The 24,388-nt window shown below is 34.1% G+C and overlaps 2 protein-coding genes across 2 annotated transcripts in view; both read right to left on the bottom strand.

Moving 5' to 3' along the window:
- Positions 1-441: 441 nt before the first annotated feature.
- Positions 442-12,367, bottom strand: LOC144956731 (uncharacterized). Its single transcript, XM_078887410.1, has 8 exons — positions 12,072-12,367; positions 10,721-11,017; positions 9,350-9,650; positions 7,970-8,272; positions 4,961-5,263; positions 4,283-4,624; positions 3,157-3,291; positions 442-575 (listed from the first exon to the last, which is right to left on the bottom strand). The coding sequence occupies exons 3-8, from the start codon at positions 9,459-9,461 to the stop codon at positions 457-459; spliced, it is 1,314 nt and encodes a 437-aa protein (XP_078743536.1). The 5' UTR covers positions 9,462-9,650; positions 10,721-11,017; positions 12,072-12,367; the 3' UTR covers positions 442-456.
- The window catches only part of LOC144956730 (uncharacterized), a 72,573-nt gene continuing 60,421 nt past the window's right edge, over positions 12,237-24,388 (bottom strand). Inside the window, exons 19-23 of the mRNA XM_078887409.1 lie at positions 23,878-24,180; positions 22,675-22,980; positions 20,203-20,508; positions 18,057-18,362; positions 12,237-12,367 (exon numbers count right to left, since the gene is read on the bottom strand). Of these exons, the coding sequence (XP_078743535.1) occupies positions 12,279-12,367; positions 18,057-18,362; positions 20,203-20,508; positions 22,675-22,980; positions 23,878-24,180 (1,310 nt within the window). The 3' untranslated portion in view covers positions 12,237-12,278. The remainder of the gene's footprint in view (positions 12,368-18,056; positions 18,363-20,202; positions 20,509-22,674; positions 22,981-23,877; positions 24,181-24,388) is intronic.

Consider the following 24,388-nt stretch of genomic DNA (forward strand, 5'->3'; position numbering starts at 1 on the left):
CAGTTACTATTTTCATGAAAAGACAGACAGATGGATAGATTGATGGATAGCTAAAGATAGATAGGAAGATAGATTGATAAATAGAATGGTCTCTGAATAGTTATGTTGAGAAAAAAAAGTAGTGCCGGAATCGGTGACAGTGCTTGCGGAGAGTGAGGGGAGAGAGGCGACTGAGTTGTCGAAAGGGACAGAGCTGTCCATCATTCTTGTTCAAAATAAAGTTTTTTTTTCTTATTCTCATTGGATGTCTCTTGTCGAATTTGTGTAGTTATGGAAATTTCTATCTATCTGTAAATATTCAGAACAAGTTATATAGATAGATAGATATGACTCAGATAGATTCAGATAGATATATAGGCAGACAGACAGACAGACAGACAGACAGATGGATAGATTGATGGATAGCTAAAGATAGATAGGAAGATAGATAGATAAATAGAATGGGTCTCTGAATAGTTATACAGATAGATAGATATGACTCACTGCCGGCATCGGTGTGATTGGCAACGGACTGACTACGTTGATCCTTAGTACATTTGGTCTTTTTGGTGCATTATACCTCACCACATTGCATTCTGGAAAAATATTAATAATACTAACTTAAAAAAACACCGAAATCTCCCCCTCCCAAACAAACAAAACAGAAATACAAAAGAAAAAACAAAAAACAACCCCCCCCCCCAAAAAAAAAAACAAAAAACAAAACTAGCCATAACCCCCCCCCCCCCCCCCCTAAAAAAAAAAAAGAAAAAAAAGGACAAAAACAAGAAAAAAAACCCCATACAAATAAGTTTTTTTATTTGCAACTCGAGTTTGACAACCTTAATAACATACTATTATAACTTCACTTTACATTAGTAAAGTACCTCACCACCACACTATTACTACTATTATTATTGTCACTACTTCTCAACTACTACCACACTACACTACTACTACTTACTACTACTTATATACTACACTACTACTACAACCACTACTACACTACTACTACTACTACTACTACTACTATTACTACTATACTACTACTAACTACTACTACTACTCTACTACTACATACTACTACTACTACTACACTACTACTACTAACTACTACTACTACTACTACTACTACTACTACTACTATCTACTACTACTACTAACTACTACTCTACTACTAACTAAAACTAAATGATTGACTTTTACATAGACTTATTGTATGAATGATCAAAGGAAGATAATCATAATCACATAACATTTTCATTGAATTAGTTTGTTATAAATTATATCCCCTTAAAGTCCCTATTCTTTTATGTTAGCCTAATTATATTTGTTACCTATATTGTGAGAACATATCCCTTGTCATTTATAGTTGTTTCCTCTTTTTGGGTATAAAAGGAAATGTTTTAAAAAGTAAAGTCCTCTAATGTGCTAACCTCCAGTGAAACTTCAGTGTCAGTTCACATCAAGAGCCATCCGGCTATTCATGGAGCACATTGACTACGACTACTACTACTACTACTAATATGTACTTCTACTACTATTATTACTTCAACTACTACTACTACTACTACTAATATGTACTTCTACTACTATTATTACTTCAACTACTACTACTACTACTAATATGTACTTCTACTACTATTATTACTTCAACTACTACTAATATGTACTTCTACTACTATTATTACTTCAACTACTACTACTACTACTACTACTACTACTAATATGTACTTCTACTACTATTATTACTTCAACTACTACTACTACTACTAATATGTACTTCTACTACTATTATTACTTCAACTACTACTACTACTACTAATATGTACTTCTACTACTATTATTACTTCAACTACTACCACTACTACTACTAATATGTACTTCTACTACTATTATTACTTCAACTACTACTACTACTATTATTACTTCAACTACTACTACTACTACTACTAATATGTACTTCTACTACTATTATTACTTCAACTACTACTACTACTACTACTAATATGTACTTCTACTACTATTATTACTTCAACTACTACTACTACTAATATGTACTTCTACTACTATTATTACTTCAACTACTACTTCTACTACTAATATGTACTTCTACTACTATTATTACTTCAACTACTACTACTACTACTACTACTAATATGTACTTCTACTACTATTATTACTTCAACTACTACTACTACTACTACTAATATGTACTTCTACTACTATTATTACTTCAACTACTACTACTACTACAACTAATATGTACTTATACTACTATTATTACTTCAACTACTACTACTACTACTACTACTAATATGTACTTCTACTACTATTATTACTTCAACTACTACTACTAATATGTACTTCTACTACTATTATTACTTCAACTACTACTACTACTAATATGTACTTCTACTACTATTATTACTTCAACTACTACTACTACTACTAATATGTACTTCTACTACTATTATTACTTCAACTACTACTACTACTACTAATATGTACTTCTACTACTATTTTACTTCAACTACTACTACTACTATTATTACTTCTACTACTACTACCTGTCATCTGCATTTTTTGCCAAATTGGGACCTAAAATTTGCCAAAATTTGCCCAAAAAACCCCCGAAATTTGCCAAGAAATTTGCCCAAAAATTTGCGGAGGAAAACTAAGCGTTTCAGTAAAAATTAACACGCGATACAGAAAAAAATTATATAAAAGACAATATATGACATTTAAGGACTTGAGAAATGAAATGACTGTGATTAGCGTTGTTACAAAGATTTTAAAGGATCATTATCCGTAGAGAGTAGCTTCCCTTGGTTTGGTCCCAGCCAAAGCTGCAACATTTCTCAAGTTTCGCACTTTTTTCTCTCGTTATTTTGTTTTCGCTTCTTTCTTTTTTTCCCAAAATTTGCCACGCGATTTGCCAATTTTCCCAAAATTTGCCACGATTTGCCACTTTTGGGAAATTTGCCAAAATTTGCGGATCGCCCTGATATTTGCGGCGCATTGCCAGGCTGAAAAATGCAGATGACAGTACTAGTACTATTTTCTACCACTACTACTTCTACCACTACACTAACTAACTAACTACCTACCTACCTACCTAACTACTACTACTACTAACTAACTAACTAACTAACTACTACTACTACTACTTCTCACTTGGTGAAATTCTTATGAAGTATATAATTGTCCAAACGGACATGAGTGCCAAAGCAATCCCAGCTATTGCTGAAACCACATAGAGATGAACCCCTGTTGAGTGCTGTAAGCGTGTCGGCTTAGTACTTGGATCATCTGGTGAAAGATTTTAAAATATTATTAATACGATTATTGAATTGACACCATTTCCCACATCAAGTCATACCGTTTTAAATAATAACATAAATTGAAATTGGAGAATTATATTGTGTATTTCATTTGATATTTACCATACTCAATGCGTCTAATAATAATTCATTTATTTCCCCAGTTTGTAGAGCACTTGCTTCACATGCAAATGGATAGAGATCGATTCCAGGGGAACTCAAGATTTATTTTCCAACCCCCTGACTATCCAGGAGTGATTGGGTAGCTCGGTCTGTTAGATCTGATGAAAAGTGGTAGTAAAGGGTAGCAAGCATTGGTATCGTCCGCTTCAAGCAATAGAAACCGGGAAAAACTCCGGCTCTATGGGGTTAACGGCTCTGATGGACTGCTTTTAATTTCCCAAACTGGTACAAAATTGCCATTTGAGACCCACATTGTTGGTGTGCCTTGGCATAAGGCTGGTAAAATGATACCTGTGAGGCACTCTTACCTTTTTTATTTGTATAAAAAGAATAAATGCTGTTACCGGCCGTGTACTCATTTTACATCTGAATATGATGAGAAAACAGAGGAAAAAAGTCTTTTCCAAGGATTAAATTCTGCACTGCCCAAAGGAGGTTCCATCCTGGGACCTATAGGTCACAAGACGCATATCATAATACTTGACGACAAAACTGCATAACTATTATTAATACTATTACTACTCTAACTGCTATGGCTGCTTCTGCAACTTCTACCACCACCAATACTACTACCACTACTACTACTACTACAACAAAAATACTACTATACTATAATAATTATTATTATTATTATTATTGTTATTAATATTATTATTATTATTATTATTTTTACAATATTACTACTACAACACCACCATCAACAACAAGAAGAAATAAAACCCATTACCATCACCGACATCAGTTCCATCCATCAACACCACCACTACCAAATAAAAGTAACATGAAACGAGTCAAACCTAGAACAATAGATGAGTTAAAGGTGATGTTCAAAATAGGTTCCATTCCATTGATGAGGCCGAGACTGTAGAAATTACTTTCAGAAGGCTCTAAGTCAATCACGCGGACGGTCACCTCGTTTAGACCATCGTTATATTTTGCCTCTGCAATGTATTCATTCTTTTTAAATTGTTTAAGTAGCATGGAACTTTCGCCACTCGAGCTTCTTCTGAATTTTTCCAGCCTTACGCTATGGACCGCTGGGTGGCTTATCACGTTGATTGTGGCCTGAAATTCACCCATGCCTGTTATTTGTACTGGTGGAAGGGTTGGTGTTAGGCTGTCTTTGAGAACGGGTGGGCCTAAATTGTCAAGAATTTAGAATAAAAAAGAAGAGGAACATAGTCATTTATAATGATACCAAATAATTATTTTTTTATCCTTTGGATAAATGTCAAATAAAACAGTAATAATAAAGATGATGATGGTGATGACTATGATGATAAGTTTAGTTGGCAAAGCACTCGCTTCAAAAACACCAAGTCAGCCGGTCTCTTTTGATGAAATTAATTTGCAAAAAACCATTGTCCTATCCAAAAGTAGCACACAATTGCTGCTATTCATTTTACACTGCAGAGACCAGGATAAACTCCTATTCATGTGCCTTATAGGTGTGATTTAAAGTACCAGATACTTACACTGTACTAAAACTGTGAATTTCCTCTCGTCAATTGATCCATTGTCAGCAACACATATGTAAGTACCGGAGTCTTTGCAATCCATTGTTTTTGACACAATGATTTTGCGACTGAAGTTGTCTAACGATGATGATGTCACTGTGCCTGTCAGGTCAATTCCATACAAAGTATTTTTAATCGACACAGTTGGTGCAGGGCTTCCACGGGCTTCGCAGACAAATTCTATGCTCTCCCTGACTTTGACTTGAATGTTTTGTTCCTTAGAATCAATGTTGTATTTGATTATTCTAGCTGGGTTTGAGCCTGGGAGAAAAAAGATCACATTTGATAAACAATGATAAAGTTGACTCTGATGACAGATCCTCAAAACTTTTCAATTTGAATAAACAGGTGGTCGCTGGTTCGGATAAGATTAAACATTTAAGTAGCCTATTTATTTGTGTAAAAATCAAAATAACAATGGAACAATGGATTAGCTCAATATTACAGTCGATGACGAGACAAAATAAATAGATGAATAAAAATTAACATCTGAAAATGCAGTCAAAATTAGCAAACAAATCAGACCACTCTACAAGATAACCTTTTATTGTAAATGTGAAAATGGAAAGGCTTCGGATGGAAACAGAACAAACAATAGACATTTCGGGCGCAAACTGAAAATCCTAAAAGTTTATTATTTTGCCGATGAAAGGTTTGCACTTCAAAAATCTATTGTCTGTACAGCTTCCATATGAAGCCTATCCATTTCCACATTGTTGTTAGTACTTTTACGATTCCAGGCTTCAGGCAGTTTCCATTATTCTCTAATAAACTCTTTTACATCTTTGTCAACAGAGTCTTGCATCGTATATCTGTCAGATTAATTGTCACAAAGATATGCAAAGGAGGGGGGGGGGGGGGGCGTGCTTAGTCAACAGTTGCCACTTGTCAGGAAGAGGAAAGGAGGAAGATAAACTATTTGATCCTTATCCAGAGATCAATGAGCAAATTTTTTATTTTTCTGTCCCTTCAATTTGTCAATATACCCCCCCCCCCCCCCCCCTTCTATCTCTTCGCCAAACGGTCTTTGCCACCTAGCCCTTTCCGGCTAATAACCCAGTAATATTGTCACCAAAGGTGGATTATTAGGCAATTACCACTGCACAACATTCCTTTTTAATACTGGGTTATTGGCAGTGATCTATAAAACTCTCATTTGGTATATATCTATATATATATATTATATTACTATGTTTGGCAGTATGTTCAAGCCATGGATTGTTTATGTATGGTCTGAGAGTGTTAGTCGGTGTCTACATTTATTGTTGTTATCTACTTGCTTGACAGCCAGTGTCTCTGTTGTCTGAGATTGAAATTTTTTTTTTTTAGTCTGGACCATAACAAGCTTGAGCATAACTTATTGAAAAAATAATAGGCGTTTGTCTCGTGGTTATTCTCAACATATTTTGACATTGCTTTTTGGATCAACACTGAAAATCTTGCAGCTCTTCCCTGACATTTTCAATGTTATCACTCTGTTGAATTTGTCAATGTTATAAATGTCCTTTTGTAAGTGTGGATCCCAAACTGTACAAGCGTGTCTAGTGTATTTAAGAACCGAGTTATATTTGCTATTTCTCTCAGTTTGGTTTTGCAATGGTGTAAATCACGTCAAATGAATCCATGAATGCTGTTTGTATTTTAGCTGTCTTAACTAGATGATGATGTCATTTCAAGTCATTACTCGTGATGCAAGGTATGAATTTTCTGTTATCTGTAATATTATTTGTCTGTCAAGTTTGTCGTTGCATTCATAATAAAATGTCTTTCTACAAGATTTGACTATGTGGTGGCATTTTTGTAACATTAAATTCATTCCTAACGTTGATGCTCATTTCTCAAGTTCAATTGGTTTATGCTTGATACAAAAAGCAATCGCCTACAAATAATCTGACTTGTGATGTTACTGCTTTTGGGACAACATGTAAGCGACATAAAAAGAGTTGAGGTGCCCTAGTGTATAATTCCTTGTGGAACATCATATTCAATCAACGGAGTATGATTTGATGTTGAGGATGCTGTCTATAATCATTCTTTGTTTTCTGCCTTTCAGGAAAGAGATAGATCATTTATTAAACTAATATTTAATCCAATCCATTTTATTATTGGGTCAGTACTGTTTCAAATGCCTTGCTGAAATAATAATAATAATGATGAGCATTACTATTGCGCCATGGTCCCCTCGCCATAATGGTATCATAAATGCTTGCCCCACGCACTTTCAGAATCAACAAACCAAATTGTAACAACATTTCTTCTTCTTCTTCTTTCAGCTTATCCTGCATTTTGCAGGGTTGCCATAATGAATGCCACATCTCAATGCATCTCGGTTCATAGCATCATCTTCCTCCAGGCCAAGTTCAATAACATTTATTAAACATTAACATAAGATACATGTGTACAGGATGACAGTTGGATACAGAATGACTCCCAACAAGGTAGTCATTAGAAAAGGCGCTAGCTGTGAACAATACTACATTAGACGGACAATAGAAGTTACGACATTTGAATACAATAACTTTCATTAACAAAAAATCAATAACAAATAATATGCCTCAGTAAAGTGATGGGTTTTAAGTCAATTCTCCGATGTCATAGGTTGATGTGGTTAGAAATCTTTACTAAGATAAAATTTTATAAAGAACAATAGTAGCAAATAGAATAGTCCTTCAGTGCCATCAGGCCCATGGAGCCGGAGTTTATTAGGTTTCAATGGCGTGAAACGGACAATAGCAATTCCTTGCTATCCTTTGGATAGAATGCTAGTTTATCACAAAGTACTTTCTGATAGATTGAGTAGACAGGGGAATCAGAAAAAAAAAAATCTCGACTGCATTTGGGATCAATCTTGAGCCTTTTGCGTGTAAAGTGAGTGCTCTACCAACTGAGCTATTGGAACCTTCATGAGTATAATAAATAAGAGTTTTATATGAATGGGTTTGAATGTTTGTGTTACTCTATATTTACCACTGAAGCTGATAAAAAATGCAGTTGTCTTCTTGTAGCTCCCTGACGAATGTATGGCAGAACAAACGCATTTTGCGGAGTTCATGTCTTGACTGACAACAATGGTTTTCGTCACAGATGTCCCGTCCTCAGTTGTGCTTGTACCTCCAGTACATTCAATTGTGACACTACTGACAGCTGGATTACCGCCTTTAACACTGCATTGTACGTTCAGCGATTCGTCGGGGGTTGCATATAATGTTTGATCATTATCAACAGTTACACTGTTGACTGTCATTTCTGGGGCATTTTGTGGAGGAGTTCCTGTTGAAAATTGATATAATAAATTTTTGGTTATTTTTATTGGATTTTATTTCAAGCCATTATCCCACCATAGTGACCATAAGTTGGTTATAGTTAATTACTCACCTCCTCACTTGAAATACAGGTTGGTTTTATCCAACAGTAAATAAGTAAACATCTGGAAGGTATGAAACTATTATTATAATTATCCTAAAAACTCAACACACCTCGACAGGGTATTGAACCTCAGACCTACTATCTGACGTGCACGTTTTCAGATTTTTAACTTACAACAGTAACTGCTTCCTAATTTGTTACTAATGTAAAGTAAAGTAAAGGTAGACATAGAAGTTAATGGACGTTGTCAAAACGTTATAAACCTTTGTTAATTCATATTAGTGACAACTTGTGTGGATAAAATAATTTGATGAAGTAAAAATGAACACTTATAATAAGAGCATGTCACGGAAGGAACAGGGTAGGAAATAGTGATAGAGATACCATAGCTTACACAAACCACATAAAATAAAGTATATTCGCATATGTATTGCAGATTTAAAAACTTGTTCCTATCTAAAACTAGATATTTATCAAATTTGGCTTGTATAAAAAAGATGTAGATTGAAAAAACCTGACAAACTGTACTGTAATAACAGTCAAATTTCTGAATAAAAATTGAATTATTGAAATGAATAAAAGAGAAAAAACAAAACAAACAAATAACCCAAAGAAGATTTTCATACACATCTTATTAATTATAGCAACTAAGCAAAAAACAAAAAAACACAGACTATATATGCGTATGTTTATGAGAGAGAGGGAGAGAGAGACGTAGAGAGAGAGAGAGAGAGAGAGAGAGAGAGAGAGAGAGAGAGAGAGAGAGAGAGAGAGAGAGAGAGAGAGAGAGAGAGAGAAAGAAAGAAAGAAAGAGAGAGGATATTTTCTACTATCTATATATTTTATACCAATGAAACTGCTTGAAAACGCAGTTGTTTTATCGTAGGTCCCTGACAAATGTAAGGCAGAACAAACACATTTTTTTGAGTCCATATCGTTACTGATGAATGCGTTTGAATGTTTGTGTTACTCTATATTTACCGCTGAAGCTGATAAAAAATGCAGTTGTCTTCTTGTAGCTCCCTGACGAATGTATGGCAGAACAAACGCATTTTGCAGAGTTCATGTCTTGACTGACAACAATGTTTTTCATCACATATGTCCCGTCCTCAGTTGTGCTTGTACCTCCAGTGCATTCAATTGTGACACTACTGACAGCTGGATTACCGCCTTTAACACTGCATTGTACGTTCAGCGATTCGTCGAGGGTTGCAAATAATGTTTGATCATTTATCAACAGTTACACTGTTGACTGTCATTTCTGGGGCATTTTGTGGAGTTTCTGTTGAAAATTGATATAATAAATTTTTGGTTATTTTTATTGGATTTTATTTCAAGCCATTATCCCACCATAGTGACCATAAGTTGGTTATAGTTAATTACTCACCTCCTCACTTGAAATACAGGTTGGTTTATCCAACAGTAAATAAGTAAACATCTGGAAGGTATGAAACTATTATTATAATTATCCAAAAAACTCAACACACCTCGACAGGGAATTGAACCTCAGACCTACTATCTGACGTGCACGTTTTCAGATTTTTAACTTACAACAGTAACTGCTTCCTAATTTGTTACTAATGTAAAGTAAAGTAAAGGTAGACATAGAAGTTAATGGACGTTGTCAAAACGTTATAAACCTTTGTTAATTCATATTAGTGACAACTTGTGTGGATAAAAATAATTTGATGAAGTAAAAATGAACACTTATAATAAGAGCATGTCACGGAAGGAACAGGGTAGGAAATAGTGATAGAGATACATAGCTTACACAAACCACATAAAATAAAGTATATTTGCATATGTATTGCAGATTAAAAAACTTGTTCCTATCTAAAACTAGATATTTATCAAATTTGGCTTGTATAAAAAAGATGTAGATTGAAAACATGACAAACTGTACTGTAATAACAGTCAAATTTCTGAATAAAAATTGAATTATTGAAATGAATAAAAAAAAAAAAACAAACAAATAACCCAAAGAAGATTTTCATACACATCTTATTAATTATAGCAACTAAGCAAAAAACAAAAAAACACAGACTATATATGCGTATGTTTATGAGGAGAGAGGGGAGAGAGAGAGAAGAGAAGAGAGGAGAGAGAGAGGAGAGAGAGAGAGAGAGAGAGAGAGAGAGAGAGAGAGAGAGAGAGAGAGAGAGAGAGATAGAAAGAAAGAAAGAAAGAGAGAGGATATTTTCTACTATCTATATATTTTATACCAATGAAACTGATTGAAAACGCAGTTGTTTTATCGTAGGTCCCTGACAAATGTAGGCAGAACAACACATTTTTTTGAGTCCATATCGTTACTGATGAATGCGTTTGAATGTTTGTGTTACTCTTATTTACCGCTGAAGCTGATAAAAAATGCAGTTGTCTTCTTGTAGCTCCCTGACGAATGTATGGCAGAACAAACGCATTTTGCAGGTTCATGTCTTGACTGACAACAATGTTTTTCATACATATGTCCGTCCTCAGTTGTGCTTGTACCTCCAGTGCATTCAATTGTGACACTACTGACAGCTGGATTACGCCTTTAACACTGCATTGTACGTTCAGCGATTCGTCGAGGGTTGCAAATAATGTTTGATCATTATCAACAGTTACACTGTTGACCGTCATTTCTGGGGCATTTTGTGGGGAGTTCTGTTGAAAATTGATATAATAAATTTTGGTTATTTTTATTGGATTTTATTTCAAGCCATTATCCCACCATAGTGACCATAAGTTGGTTATAGTTAATTACTCACCTCCTCACTTGAAATACAGGTTGGTTTATCCAACAGTAAATAGTAAACATCTGGAAGGTATGAAACTATTATTATAATTATCCTAAAAACTCAACACACCTCGACAGGGTATGAACCTCAGACCTACTATCTGACGTGCACGTTTTCAGATTTTTAACTTACAACAGTAACTGCTTCCTAATTTGTTACTAATGTAAAGTAAAGTAAAGGTAGACATAGAAGTTAATGGACGTTGTCAAAACGTTATAAACCTTTGTTAATTCATATTAGTGACAACTTGTGTGGATAAAATAATTTGATGAAGTAAAAATGAACACTTATAATAAGAGCATGTCACGGAAGGAACAGGGTAGGAAATAGTGATAGAGATACCATAGCTTACACAAACCACATAAAATAAAGTATATTCGCATATGTATTGCAGATTAAAAACTTGTTCCTATCTAAAACTAGATATTTATCAAATTTGGCTTGTATAAAAAAGATGTAGATTGAAAAACCTGACAAACGTACTGTAATAACAGTCAAATTTCTGAATAAAAATTGAATTATTGAAATGAATAAAAGAGAAAAAAAAAACAAACAAATAACCCAAGAAGATTTTCATACACATCTTATTAATTATAGCAACTAAGCAAAAACAAAAAAACACAGACTATATATGCGTATGTTTATGAGAGAGAGGGAGAGAGACGGAGAGAGAGAGAGAGAGAGAGAGAGAGAGAGAGAGAGAGAGAGAGAGAGAGAGAGAGAGAGAGAGAGAGAGAGAGAGAGAGAGAGAGAGAGAGAGAGAGGATATTTTCTACTATCTATATATTTTATACCAATGAAACTGATTGAAAACGCAGTTGTTTTATCGTAGGTCCCTGACAAATGTAAGGCAGAACAAACACATTTTTTTGAGTCCATATCGTTACTGATGAATCGTGATTGTGTTACTCTATATTTACCGCTGAAGCTGATAAAAAATGCAGTTGTCTTCTTGTAGCTCCCTGACGAATGTATGGCAGAACAAACGCATTTTGCAGAGTTCATGTTTGACTGACAACAATGTTTTTATCACATATGTCCGTCCTCAGTTGTGCTTGTACCTCCAGTGCATTCAATTGTGACACTACTGACAGCTGGATTACCGCCTTTAACACTGCATTGTACGTTCACGATTCGTTGAGGGTTGCAAATAATGTTTGATCATTATCAACAGTTACACTGTTGACTGTCATTTCTGGGGCATTTTGTGGAGTTTCTGTTGAAAATTGATATAATAAATTTTTGGTTATTTTTATTGGATTTTATTTCAAGCCATTATCCCACCATAGTGCTCAACTTTTTGTTAAAAGGAGCTATTCATGAAATACTTCAAGTATAATTCTATTTCAACTTCTATATTTTTTCACACATTCGCTATATCAAATGCCTATAATATATATATATATATATATATATATATATATATATTTATAAGTATTGGTAGGTCCTTCCTAGTTTTGCAGTTACTAGGGGTGATGATTTAGATTAGAGCATAATGAAAATAAATAAATAAATAAAATTCCTTATGTTCGTCCCTTAGGGGAAATTTGTCTCTAGGGTCTTTTCCAAGGGAAGACTGGAGTAACCCAGGCGTTGACCGCAGTGCAGCACTGCAAATTGAGCTAGGGCGAGGTGACTTACTCAAGGCCACTCAGTGCAGCAGCAGGTGATCAAACTCAATACCTTTCGGGTAGGAAGCAAAGACTGAACCGCTGAGCCACGCTGCCCACTATATATTATTATTAATAATAATAATAATAATAATAATAATAATGAAATCACGTCACGAAGAGATAAGGGGAGATTGTTCCAGACAGTCGGTGCAAAGTGACTAAAGGATCTGCCAGAGAGGTTTTTACCCTGTTTTGGCTCTTTAAGCAGACGGTGATCACCTGATCTCAATGCACAGGGCGGAACGTATGGTTCGACAAGATCATCGAGATAAGCAGAGGCACTTCCGTGAAAACATTTAAAACACATGACTTCAACCTTAAAGAGCACCCTGGCCCTAATGGGAAGCCAGTGTAAAGTCAAAAGCATTGGAGTCAGTGTTCTCTCTTATTTCTTCTTAAAAAGTAAGAAACCTGGGGAATTAGACAGGAGTGAATTACAATAGTCTAAACGAGTAAAAACAAAAGCAGACACTAGAGTCTTTAAGGAATTTTGATTATTATTTTGAGTATTATATATTATAAATGACAACTTCTCACATTTTTAGTCGATATGTCAGTTCCAATGCTCCTGCATATCGATCAATGAGCACAGACTAATATGAAGAAGGCGGGGTCAGTAGCTTGTGTGTTTGTTTATGGTTAACTAGCAGTTACTAATTTTGGTGATGAGTTGTGCTATTTATATTGTGCTAATTTTTGTTTGTTGGAGTGTGGATTTATAATGCATTTTTATTGCTCTGCTATACAAAAGTTATAATAATCCTAAAAGCACATTGAAAACCAAAAACATAATCATAAGGACTTTTATCTGCACAAGAAAGACATTTGCGTCGTCAGTTCTCCTGTAAACTGTACAAGTTTTTTTTTAAATCAAAAAGGTGAAAAAATAAAATAAATAATAATAATAATAATAATAATAATAATAATAATAATAATAATAATAATAATAATAATAATAATAATAATAATAATAATAATAATAATAATAATAATAATAATAATAATAATAACAATACATGGCATTTATATCACGCATTTTCATCACTGTGTGATGCTCAATGCACGTTATAAATAGATATATATAAAACGTATACCACAATGATATCAACAACAGCAGTGTATGTAATATCGTATCAACATCATGAAAATGTAATGATAAAAAGGTAGTACTCTAACAATGATTTAAAACTATCAATAGATTTTGTTTCTGTGCAGGTTATTCCACACAAGGGGCCAAGTATGGGTAAAGGAACGGACACTAAAATATCTATATCTATAATTATTTCTAAGAGTAAGAGGTTTGTAACAGCTTAAAACACTGTTTTGTTTTTGTTTGTTTTTAAGGGGTTTAGGGTGCTTGCAACACATTAATGTCATATTTGTGCCAGTAAAAAGGAAGTAAATGGGATAGTAAAAAATTATAGAATTACAATTAAACCACCCTAGAAAAGGTAAGACAAAGGTGAATTGGTTCAAGTAGGAAACAGATGTAGATTCCAAGAGCACACTATCAAAGTACTTAGTTTGAGATCACCTTAAAGTCTCATCCAGACACAAGCACAGGTCCCCACTAAGAGAGATACATTCAAATGTTTACATATCATATAGAATATGTAAACAAAACGTATTACAGTGCATAACAGAGAGATGATTTACAAGACAAAAAATATCATCTCCCAAAATTAACTATACAGTTGACTGTTTCCCTCCCAGCTAGGGTATCTGGCCAGGGCCAGGACAAAACCAAGTAATCTCATCGCAAGACAAAGACAGAAAGCATGTTGGAAAACAGATGGAGGAGGATTGAAGACACAGTAAGTCCCTCCCCGCCCACAATGGGAGGTCAGGAATCCAACCCAGAAAAACTGTTTTAGAAGGTTGTCAAAATCATGGTACCTAAAACTAAAATGTGACCCACTATATCAGAGCGGATATTATTTTAGGATGACCTAGGTGCTGGAAATTTAGTACATAGTCTCCAATATGAAAGTTATAAACAAAAATGAAACAGCTTAAAAAAGAACAAAATATCAAATACGAGAAATGTCTGTCATCGATCTGAAATTTAGTAATGTATTTACGTCTTTAATGTTTTTTGTTATTGTCTTATGAAGGGTTTTGAGCCCGAAACGTTCTGTGTTTGGTACTTTGTTCTTTTTTGAAGCTGTCATATTCATTTTTGTTTATTACTTTTTACACTCCACAGCTTCTAGCAGCCTACTATCAATATGGAACTTGCATTTTTCTGTTGTTTGTTGCATTTCAAAATAAATCTAACTCATCATTTTATTTCTAAATTCACTTTTCTGAGTCTGAATCATCCCGACATAATACCGTTTAGAGACTGAGAGTCACAATTAATAAATAAAATGTTCTATCATATTGTTACGTGATCATCTACTATAAACTTTATCAGAATAAGACAGATGCAATAACTGTATCACATGAACAAAATTTTAAAAATTATATAGAAGAAATAATAGGAGGTATAATTCTTTGATGAGTGGAAGGCGTTTGAAAGATGAAGATGCTTTTCAATAGTTTTATTATCTGAAACAGAATCATCATTGATATAATTCTCCATCTTCTTTACTGTCAACAAAATGAGCTTATTCATTTATAAAAACAATACTAGATAGTATTGCTGTTGTGCTTCTGCTATAATAATAATAATAATTTTTATTATTATTATTATTATTATTATTATTATTATTAATGTAAGTATTGGTGGTATTAACATTGTTGTATATTTTGTTTTGGTGGTTATTAATAGTGTCACTTTATTTTTTGGTTCCATTTACCATTTTCAGGCCTGTAAATGGTTGGTGAAAAAATTTTCGGAACTTTTTGAACACGCAAAAATAGACACAACAGGACAAAAAATGGACACAACACAGATATGACACGTCAATTGACTAGTCAAATATGTTACTTTCCCCTACTTATTTATAACGAGGTCCTTATTTTATGCTACCAAAAAAAAAATCCCAATTATATGAGGGCCCAGGTCTGAGTTAGTTGTAAAATGAAAGGAAGAGAACAATTCCTACCCTTTTGAAGGATGTGTATCTCATGCTTGACACGGAAAGCTGCTTATCTTCGCTCCTGTTTGTGTTAAATCTTTATGCTGATTCTTTCGTTTATTTGGATTAATTCTTATAGAAGAAGAAGAAGAAGAAGAAGAAGAAGAAGAAGAAGAAGAAGAAGAAGAAGAAGAAGAAGAAGAAGAAGAAGAAGAAGAAGAAGAAGAAGAAGAAGAAGAAGAAGAAAAAGAAGAAGAAGACAAACATCTATTTTTCGATCCATCCATATATTCATCCATACCCTCATCTGTCCTCTTCATCAGACGATCAGTCCATCCATCGGGTCGGACCATCTCTCTCTCTCTCTCTCTCTCTCTATTGATCATTGCATCATAATAATTACAAACTATACAGGTTTCTTTTATACCCACAAAGAACTGAAACAATATTTTAACCTGGGAAGTAAATTTCAAATATATACAACTGAAATGTGAAACGACTCGGACTTTATTCTATTGTTCTTTATTGACCACGTTTGTAACTAGTGGAGCTAAAAGCCGATATAATTGTGTTCATATAATATTAAGCTAAACACATTTGAGCACCTGTTGAATATAACTTGTGTGATGAAAACATCTTGACCGGAATCCATATGCCTCTGAACCAGCAATGATCAAAGTGTAACAAATTGGAATGAATGAAAGGTTACTTTATTCCTCCATCAGTTAGAGCCAGTTTTGAGAGTTTCTATTGTTTTGTTTGCTTATAATAATGCAATCAATAAATTAAATTTAACAAACTATAATCGAAATTGTGCTGATATCTAAATGCAAAATATCTCAAAGACAGTAATTCTAATGATAGAGTGTTTGGTACCAAAATACAGATTAAAGTTTTCTCAATGAGTTGCCAATTTGTTTAAATTGGTAAAATCGACTGTTGCTGTGCAAAAGCGATTGTAATTTAACCATATATCAGTAACAAATCTGTTAAGTATCACGGGAGATAACCCGTTGCACTGGTCGGGAATTTGATGGAGTGAATGACCTCTTGACCGCGGAGCAGGTAGAGAACTAAAAGTTTGCCTATTCAACACTGTGAGTGATTATAATATAAATCAAATATTATGACAGATGATATTGATTGACCTAATCTATTTATACATGATACGGAATTGTGTTAAAATGAAATTTCTCTATATGAGTTTATCGCAATGATCACTTTCTCTAGAAGACCTTCACAACATTCCGTGATGCAATTCTTTGCAGACGGGAAGATCCGTGTGTACAGATTGCAACTACAGAAAAGGGAATTTTTCCTTTGACAGAGGGTGGAGGAAACGATACAAAAAGCTAAAACAAAAGTGAAGTATCCATCTCTGTCCTTGAGCCAGCAAAGAGTACAAATTTTTAAAAAGAAAAGCATGTCAATGTCATGTTGATTTCGCCCTGATCCAATGCTTGTTACGAGGCTTGTCAATCCAACTCTTAATAAGGAAAAAGTCAACTCCTAATAAGGAAAAAGTCATACATCTTTTAACCGGTTACAACTGTTGCAGTTTAAGATGTCATGTGGACTTTTGTTGATTTTTTTGATGACAAACACGTTTCATAATGGGTGATTCTAAACAGCCAGCTTGCTTTGTCAGAAACCAATAAACAGGTCAGGACGTTGAACGTGTTTCCCTTGTTTTGATTGGTTTAAAATCTATCTGTTGATTATGTTATAGAGAATGGTTTACACATTTGTCAAACTTGAGTCACCTCTCCTTTTATTTCTGGTGGACAGCAATAATTTGGACTGGTGGGACAATGGAATGAACTGGAATTTAGATTTAAAAAAATACTTAATGCAGTATCTGAAATGCACTTTTAACTGCATGTTAGTTTGTTAAAATAGATTTTGAGTATATCGAAGTAACACAAAAAACAAGATATTTACAAAACGATGACACACAAGAGTTGGGGCCCACTTGCTTTTCCCAACAACCTAAAGCTAATCGTTTGCTGTGATAACTAACATTTTTAACCATTTCAAAAAGGAAGTACAGCCGTTTCAAGTTATGACATTGCTCATATTATTCATTAAACGATGTATAGTGACCGGTAACCACTGAGCCTACTTTGATCTTAATAAGAGATTGCCAAAAATAAAGACAAATATCCCTAAATGAATTCATTATTCACATCATTTTCAAACAGATACTCACGACTTATAACATCAAGTGTAAATGATGTTGTTTTCACGTAGTCTCCACTTTCATGCTCTGCAGAGCAAACGCATTGAGTGTCATCTTGATCTGAGGTAGCTTGAAAAATCTTCGTTGCTTCAGTCAACTTCACTGTTGTAATTGCCATATCTGTGCACTGAATTGATACGCTACTGACAGCTGGATTACCACCTTCAACTTGACAATGAACTTGCACAGAGGAGTCGATGGTAGCTATGACCTTTTCATTGTTGAAGATTTCCTTTCCATTTACTCCAACTCTTGGAGAATTTGATGGTGGAGTGGCTGGAAAAAGAAATAAATATGGACATGGATATTTAATTTTTTTACATAATGCTTACAACTGTGACAAAAAGAGCTCCCTTTTTCACTTTTAATGCCAAAAGCAAGTGAACTGTTTATGTAGAACAAAACTATTTGGCATGATTAAGACCAAATATATTAAACTAATTTGGAAACTTGTCAAATTGGAGATTACCTTCTCCTGCGTTTTACTCAGCTGCCGACAACGATGTTGATTGATAAGAATATGAGGTCAACAGAAAATTATATGTCACTCAATCTCTCTCAGAGGAATCTAAAAAAACCCCCAAAAAACAGAAAATCATTTTTAGCTGCACATGAGTTTGCTACAGTTATGTGAAGGGTGTCGGACTTAAGTGTAAAAAATGTGATGTGTAAAAAATAAAATGTATATGAAAGGATTTATTTGCTAATTGCTTTCCCTTGACAAACTAAATCTAAAGGTAACCAAAAAAAACCCCAACTTTACATTTAAATCTTTTTGAAGGGAAATGAGCTTAAGGGCAAATTATCACAAAATGTTCCCTTTAGGATAATTGAAAGGTCATTTCCGAACCTATGTCTATTACTGGGGAAAAAAATAAAATACATGGGTACTTTTTTATAAATCAGTTTATTCTCTACTTTATAAGTGTCTCAAACACAGTTCAAAGTCACATTTGGGAAATTGTGTTACATCGCAATTCCCCTATGCATGTTTACTGACAATAGCCCAACATGATAATTCTTAACATTCTAAAGGCTTTTCCTACCAAAAACATTTATATCATTACAGAACAATGAATTTCTTCGGTAAAGCAATCAGCAACTACACTGCACTGACACCATTTTTGTGGTGAAAATTTTAACAAAGAATGTGTCAATTCTGGAAAAATTGCGCTTAGAAATGGAGTAAATCCCCCTTTTGAATTAAAAGACATTATAGACCACATAAAATCAAAAATTAAAGTTTAGAGCAATCCATGAAATGAAGATTGTTCACAATTGTTTATAATATGGTCTAGGTCAAGGTCAAGGCCGAATTTTCAGCAGTAAGAAGGAAAACACTGCAAGATACTTCCATGTAAAAGGATGTCACCTTCAGATTAAAAAAAAAAACCCAATTTAGTCCAAAGTCTGCCAATTCAACACATTCAATAACAATCATACCTGTCTACTTGAACATTTCAAAATCAGTAGCCAACACAAAATTCATCAGTAATAAATGGTATCATTTTAGTAATACTGCACCAATAAACAACAACAACACCAATAATTTTTTTAAAAAATACTGCGTATCTACAACCTTCTATACGTAAAATAAATGTTGTTGACCTCCACCATTACGAGCTGGCAATCGACTAAGCTATCATGGGCGTGAACTGAGCAGTAGACTTTATAACTTTAAGGGAACATTTTCTTTTTTGATAACTACGGGAACTTAAAAGAAAAAAAATAAATTTCTCCAACACTACGACCAAATTGCTGTGAAATCAAAATCCGTAATATTTCTTCCATTTCCGTATGTCCGAAATTGTTACCTAATTTCTGTAATAATTACGGACGATCCCTAAAAGTAGGCAGGTATGAACAATATGTTTTCAAAAGTATAGATATTAGTGATTCTCATAGTTATCACGATGATTCACTATGCTTTGGACCATCCCTTTGGTATCTGGTTTTTAGCAATGGCTCATACTGCTATTTTAGCTCTGCTTCACTGTTGAGATCAGCTATTGCTACGGCTTTTTGGATTTCTTATGAAGTAGCCCAGAAAGATTAATATTTCTTTAATGAGAATTGTATCATTTGCATTAAAAAATATTTAAAAACAGATATTTACAAATGAAAACATCAAGTATGAAAGATGTTGTTTTGACGTAATTTCCACTATCGTGATCTGCGGAGCAAATACATTTTGTCCCGTATTTGTCAATGGTGGCTTGAAAGAATTTGGTCGCTTGAGTCCCTATCAGTGTGGTACTTGTCATCCCCGTGCAATGAATTGAGACGCTATTAACAGCGGGAGTGCCACCCTCAACTACGCAGTGAACATTCACAAAGGAGTCAAGGTCAGCTGTGAACCTTGCATTGTTGACAACTTGATTTCCATTCACTTCAACCATTGGAGAATCATCTGGTGGAGTAGCTGGAAAAAAAATGAAATTAGAAACAGGTATTGATACAAATTATAGTTGCTTTGGCTGAGAAATATTACAAGAAAAACAAAATCATATATATATAGTTGGTTCTTTTGTATATCTGATAATGTGGAAAAAACAGATAAAGAAAGTGAAAAAAATTGTGGTATCTGAAAAAATATTATCATTTAGGACACTGTAATGATATCTCATGGAAGGATAAAGAAGATGAAGAAGCACTCCCTTATATTTGAACAGAGTCAACTACAGTGCAGCACATATTCCTCATCCTTTAGCAATGACTATGAAAAATGTTTTTTTCTCTTTTTGAGGAAAATTTTTGTCTAAAACCAAAGCCCTATCTCCACTGAGTAAAAATGTTTTTGAATTTTGAAAATCCATTCAAAAATAAACAAGTTATGCAGTTTCAAAGGTGTCATTTATTTGGATGACCCACAAACAGGAAAAAAACGCAAAAATATGGGACGCTTTTTCGGCATTTTTTTTCGACCTTTGGTTGTATCTTGCGTAATAAGTGGATTAAAAGATTGACACTTGAAGAGCAAATTAGGATGGTGTTTTGTAAAATACGGGAAAAGTACTCGTCATATTCATATGAAATTTTACAACAAAAAAGAAGAAATGTTCATGTATTACCTTGTCAGCGACAAAACCTCCACGCCCGGTAGTTTTAGAAATATTTTACTCCAGAGTAAAAATCTAGTTTTAACGGTCTTCTGGTAATCGCACGAGTTTCGTCGCTTGACATAATCTAAAATGACCTTTTTTCTAACTGTGTGCCAACTTTCAGTCATATTCATCAATAAACAGCGCCGTAATTAATTTTTTAAAATAGCATATACGAAACGGCTTTGTCCCATATTTTGACGCGAATTCGGCACTTCGTGAGCGAAAAAGAGGCCCAAAGATTTGTGCGTGATAGTCATTGCTACATCCTTGCTCAGACTAAATATTTAAGAAAAGAAATCTGTGAAAACTAGTAATTCGAGAAATTTGTACAAAGAAAATATGGAAATGTATAAATTTCAGATATTAAGATTTGTACGAGGAATCTATAAAAATGAGGAATAAGAGGACTGGGAATGCATACTGCACTGTATTATCAAAATTACCAAAATAAGACATGTGAACATTCTGAGTAACAAAAACCAAAAAAAATTTAGACAAAAAAACAACAAAAAACCCCAAAAAACAACACAAAAACCCAACAACAGCAATATCCACTAAATATGCTTAAAGCACTCCACAAGGGGTCCCTAGCCAACAGTTGTAGTAGCATGTAGGACGAGTTATGACGCATGTTAGACCTTAACACACTTTTTCCCAGACTGAGACAATGCTGTTTAGTGCCATGTAATCAAATTACACTCGAGAACGGTGAAATAATATGTGTAAAGAGCATTTTCTAAAGACTCAACTATCCGCCGTTCAGAAAGGAATGCAAACCTTTGAAGTGTCATCCCACTAGACTATAATACCACACAATAGAGGCGTGTTGGAGGGGGGGGGGGAGGTAAAAGTGGATAAATTCCAGAAGTCTCAATAATAAAGGATGTCAGGGGGTTGGGGGGGGGGGGCAGTTGGGGGATATAAATTCTTGAAGACAGCTGATAATAAAAATGATTAGAGGGGCATTATGGCCCATATCTATAGATAGTATGCAGATGACGTCACTCAGGCCTTTGTTATTGTTTTTGCCATCCGCGTTTGTGAGTTGTTCTCACTAAACTGTATTAACCAGACTATAAAAGTTCATGGTTACACAGAGTTTGTGTGTTGGTCCGTTATACTTCCGGATGGCAATGTTGTGAACTTCTTGGCCAAGCGCATTCTATCTATAACTGATATAGCACTAAATTGAAGGTGGTGCTTGGGATGACAAGTCGTTGTACTATCAGGAGAATTACATCACAGAAAATGGCTACTCGCATTGCTCACTTTGTTGTGCTGCACTGTCCTGAGACTAAGGTTATTTTTTGCCCTTTTCTAAAACCAGACACAAAGACAAAAATCCCAATAAAATTGTAGTAAATTGAATTTATTGCATTACATAAAAAGACAAACAAAAAAAAAAAAAACACCCAACAACCCCCCCCCTAAAATAAAACTTAAAAAAAACAAAAACAAAAACAAACAATCCCCCGGATACCTACGAGTTATTACGCCAAGCCTGACAGACGTTGTTTTGTCATAGTTTCCACTGACATGCGTTGCGGAGCAGACGCACGTTGTTCCATCTTTGTCTGAGGTGGCTTGAAAGGTTGTTATGGCTTGAGTCCCCGGAACTGTTGTAGTTTGCATCCCCGTGCACTTAATCGAGATGCTACTGACAACTGGATCACCACCTTCAACTCGACATTGAACCCTGACAGTGGAGCCAAAATCAGCTATGATCTTTTCGTTATTGATGATCTGCTTTTCATTGACTTCAAGTTGTGGAGCGTAAGGAGGTGGAAGTACTGAAGAAAGAATATCTTTGATAATGATTTCAATCAAATATATACAGAAACATATGATGTATATATGAATATGTTATTATTGTTTTTGTTATTGGCTGAGGAAGGGCTTTGAGCACAAAACATTCTGTATTTGGTCTTTTTGAAGCTGTTATATTCATCTTTGTTCATAACATTTGCATCATAACTATTCCAAAAAACAAAACTACATCTTTTGGAAAACAATCGTTTAAATATAACTGCTGCAATGTTATGGAACAGTTTGTCAGAAGACATAAGAAAAACGTCTTCTTTTAGTCAATTTTAAAAACCTTATGTTTTTGTAGGATGGTAAAAATATAAATGGTTTGGCTTAAATTTTTCTTAACCTCAAGCTTCTTTTAGATGGGTCTTTAAATTTTAATTTCCAACTCTGCACTAAGAAAAAAAAAATTAATTCTTAAACTAAAAAAAAAGAATCAGAGAAAATGTGAGAGTGCACCAGTAAATGTTATGTAGAGTTATTTACTAGTGTTGATGTTTTGTTCTGTTGACCATTGTACAATAATCAAACTGTCGGAGAAGGATCATAAAAATCTATTATTTGTTTACTTTTCTGGGTTATTTATTTTTTGGTATTTCTCCTATGTACTTTGTGTAATATGTAACATTTTCTGACAAAGAAATTTTGAATTTGCGTGAATTGGAATTTGAATTTTAAACACAGGCTCACAGACCCTAAAGACAGATTTTCTCTTGGTGATTCATAAAGGGAATTTAATTTAATTCAAGTTCTTTTTACCATAAAAAGTAACTTGACTCCTACTCTTCTCCAACTGACGATCGAGTTATTTTGGTCTATTTTTTCAAAATTAAAAGGCATCATATCCCCAGTGTTTGAATGAAGAAATCTTCTTTTACCATTTTCGACCTCAAGCGTGAATGTCGTTTTTTCCCAGATGTAGCCATTATATAGCTCAGCGCAGACACACTTTATTCCATCAGTATCTGAGGTGGCTTGAAAACTCCACGAAATTGTAGTCCCCGACACTGTCTTATCTTCCATCCCTGAGCAATGACTTGTGATTTGACTTGCATCATCGAAACTGGCAATTTCACATTGAACTTCCACCGTTGAGTCAAGATCAACGGAGACCTTTTCATTGTCGCTGATGCTTTTTCCATTAACTTTAACTTCTACATAACTGAATGTTGGATAATAGTCTGAAAAATATAATGGATAAATAAAATTTTCTCATTGATATATTATAACAAATGTTCGTGAAATTTATCATGCTGAGTGCACTTTGAAATTCATTCCTTAAACAAATTTACCCCAGTATGTGACTTATAACAAAATCAACTTTCCATTCCTAAAAGTACAGAAATTTTTAACACCCTTTTTTGGCTACAACTTTTACACTTATATTCA

The sequence above is a fragment of the Berghia stephanieae genome, chromosome 11, assembly GCF_034508935.2.
Source record: "Berghia stephanieae isolate SIO BIC M18660-M18661 chromosome 11, UCSD_Bste_1.3, whole genome shotgun sequence".
NCBI lineage: Eukaryota > Metazoa > Mollusca > Gastropoda > Nudibranchia > Aeolidiidae > Berghia > Berghia stephanieae.

Bases quoted from the DNA above. Each gene is read 5' to 3' on its own strand.
- LOC144956731 (XM_078887410.1), bottom strand. From the start codon at position 9,461: ATGAAAAACATTGTTGTCAGTCAAGACATGAACTCTGCAAAATGCGTT. The intron at 3,292-4,282 runs GTTTGACTCGTT...ATCTTTCACCAG, and splicing joins TAACTCATCTATTGTTCTAG to ATGATCCAAGTACTAAGCCG. The intron at 576-3,156 runs GTGAGAAGTAGT...ATATTTTTCCAG, and splicing joins CTTCATAAGAATTTCACCAA to AATGCAATGTGGTGAGGTAT.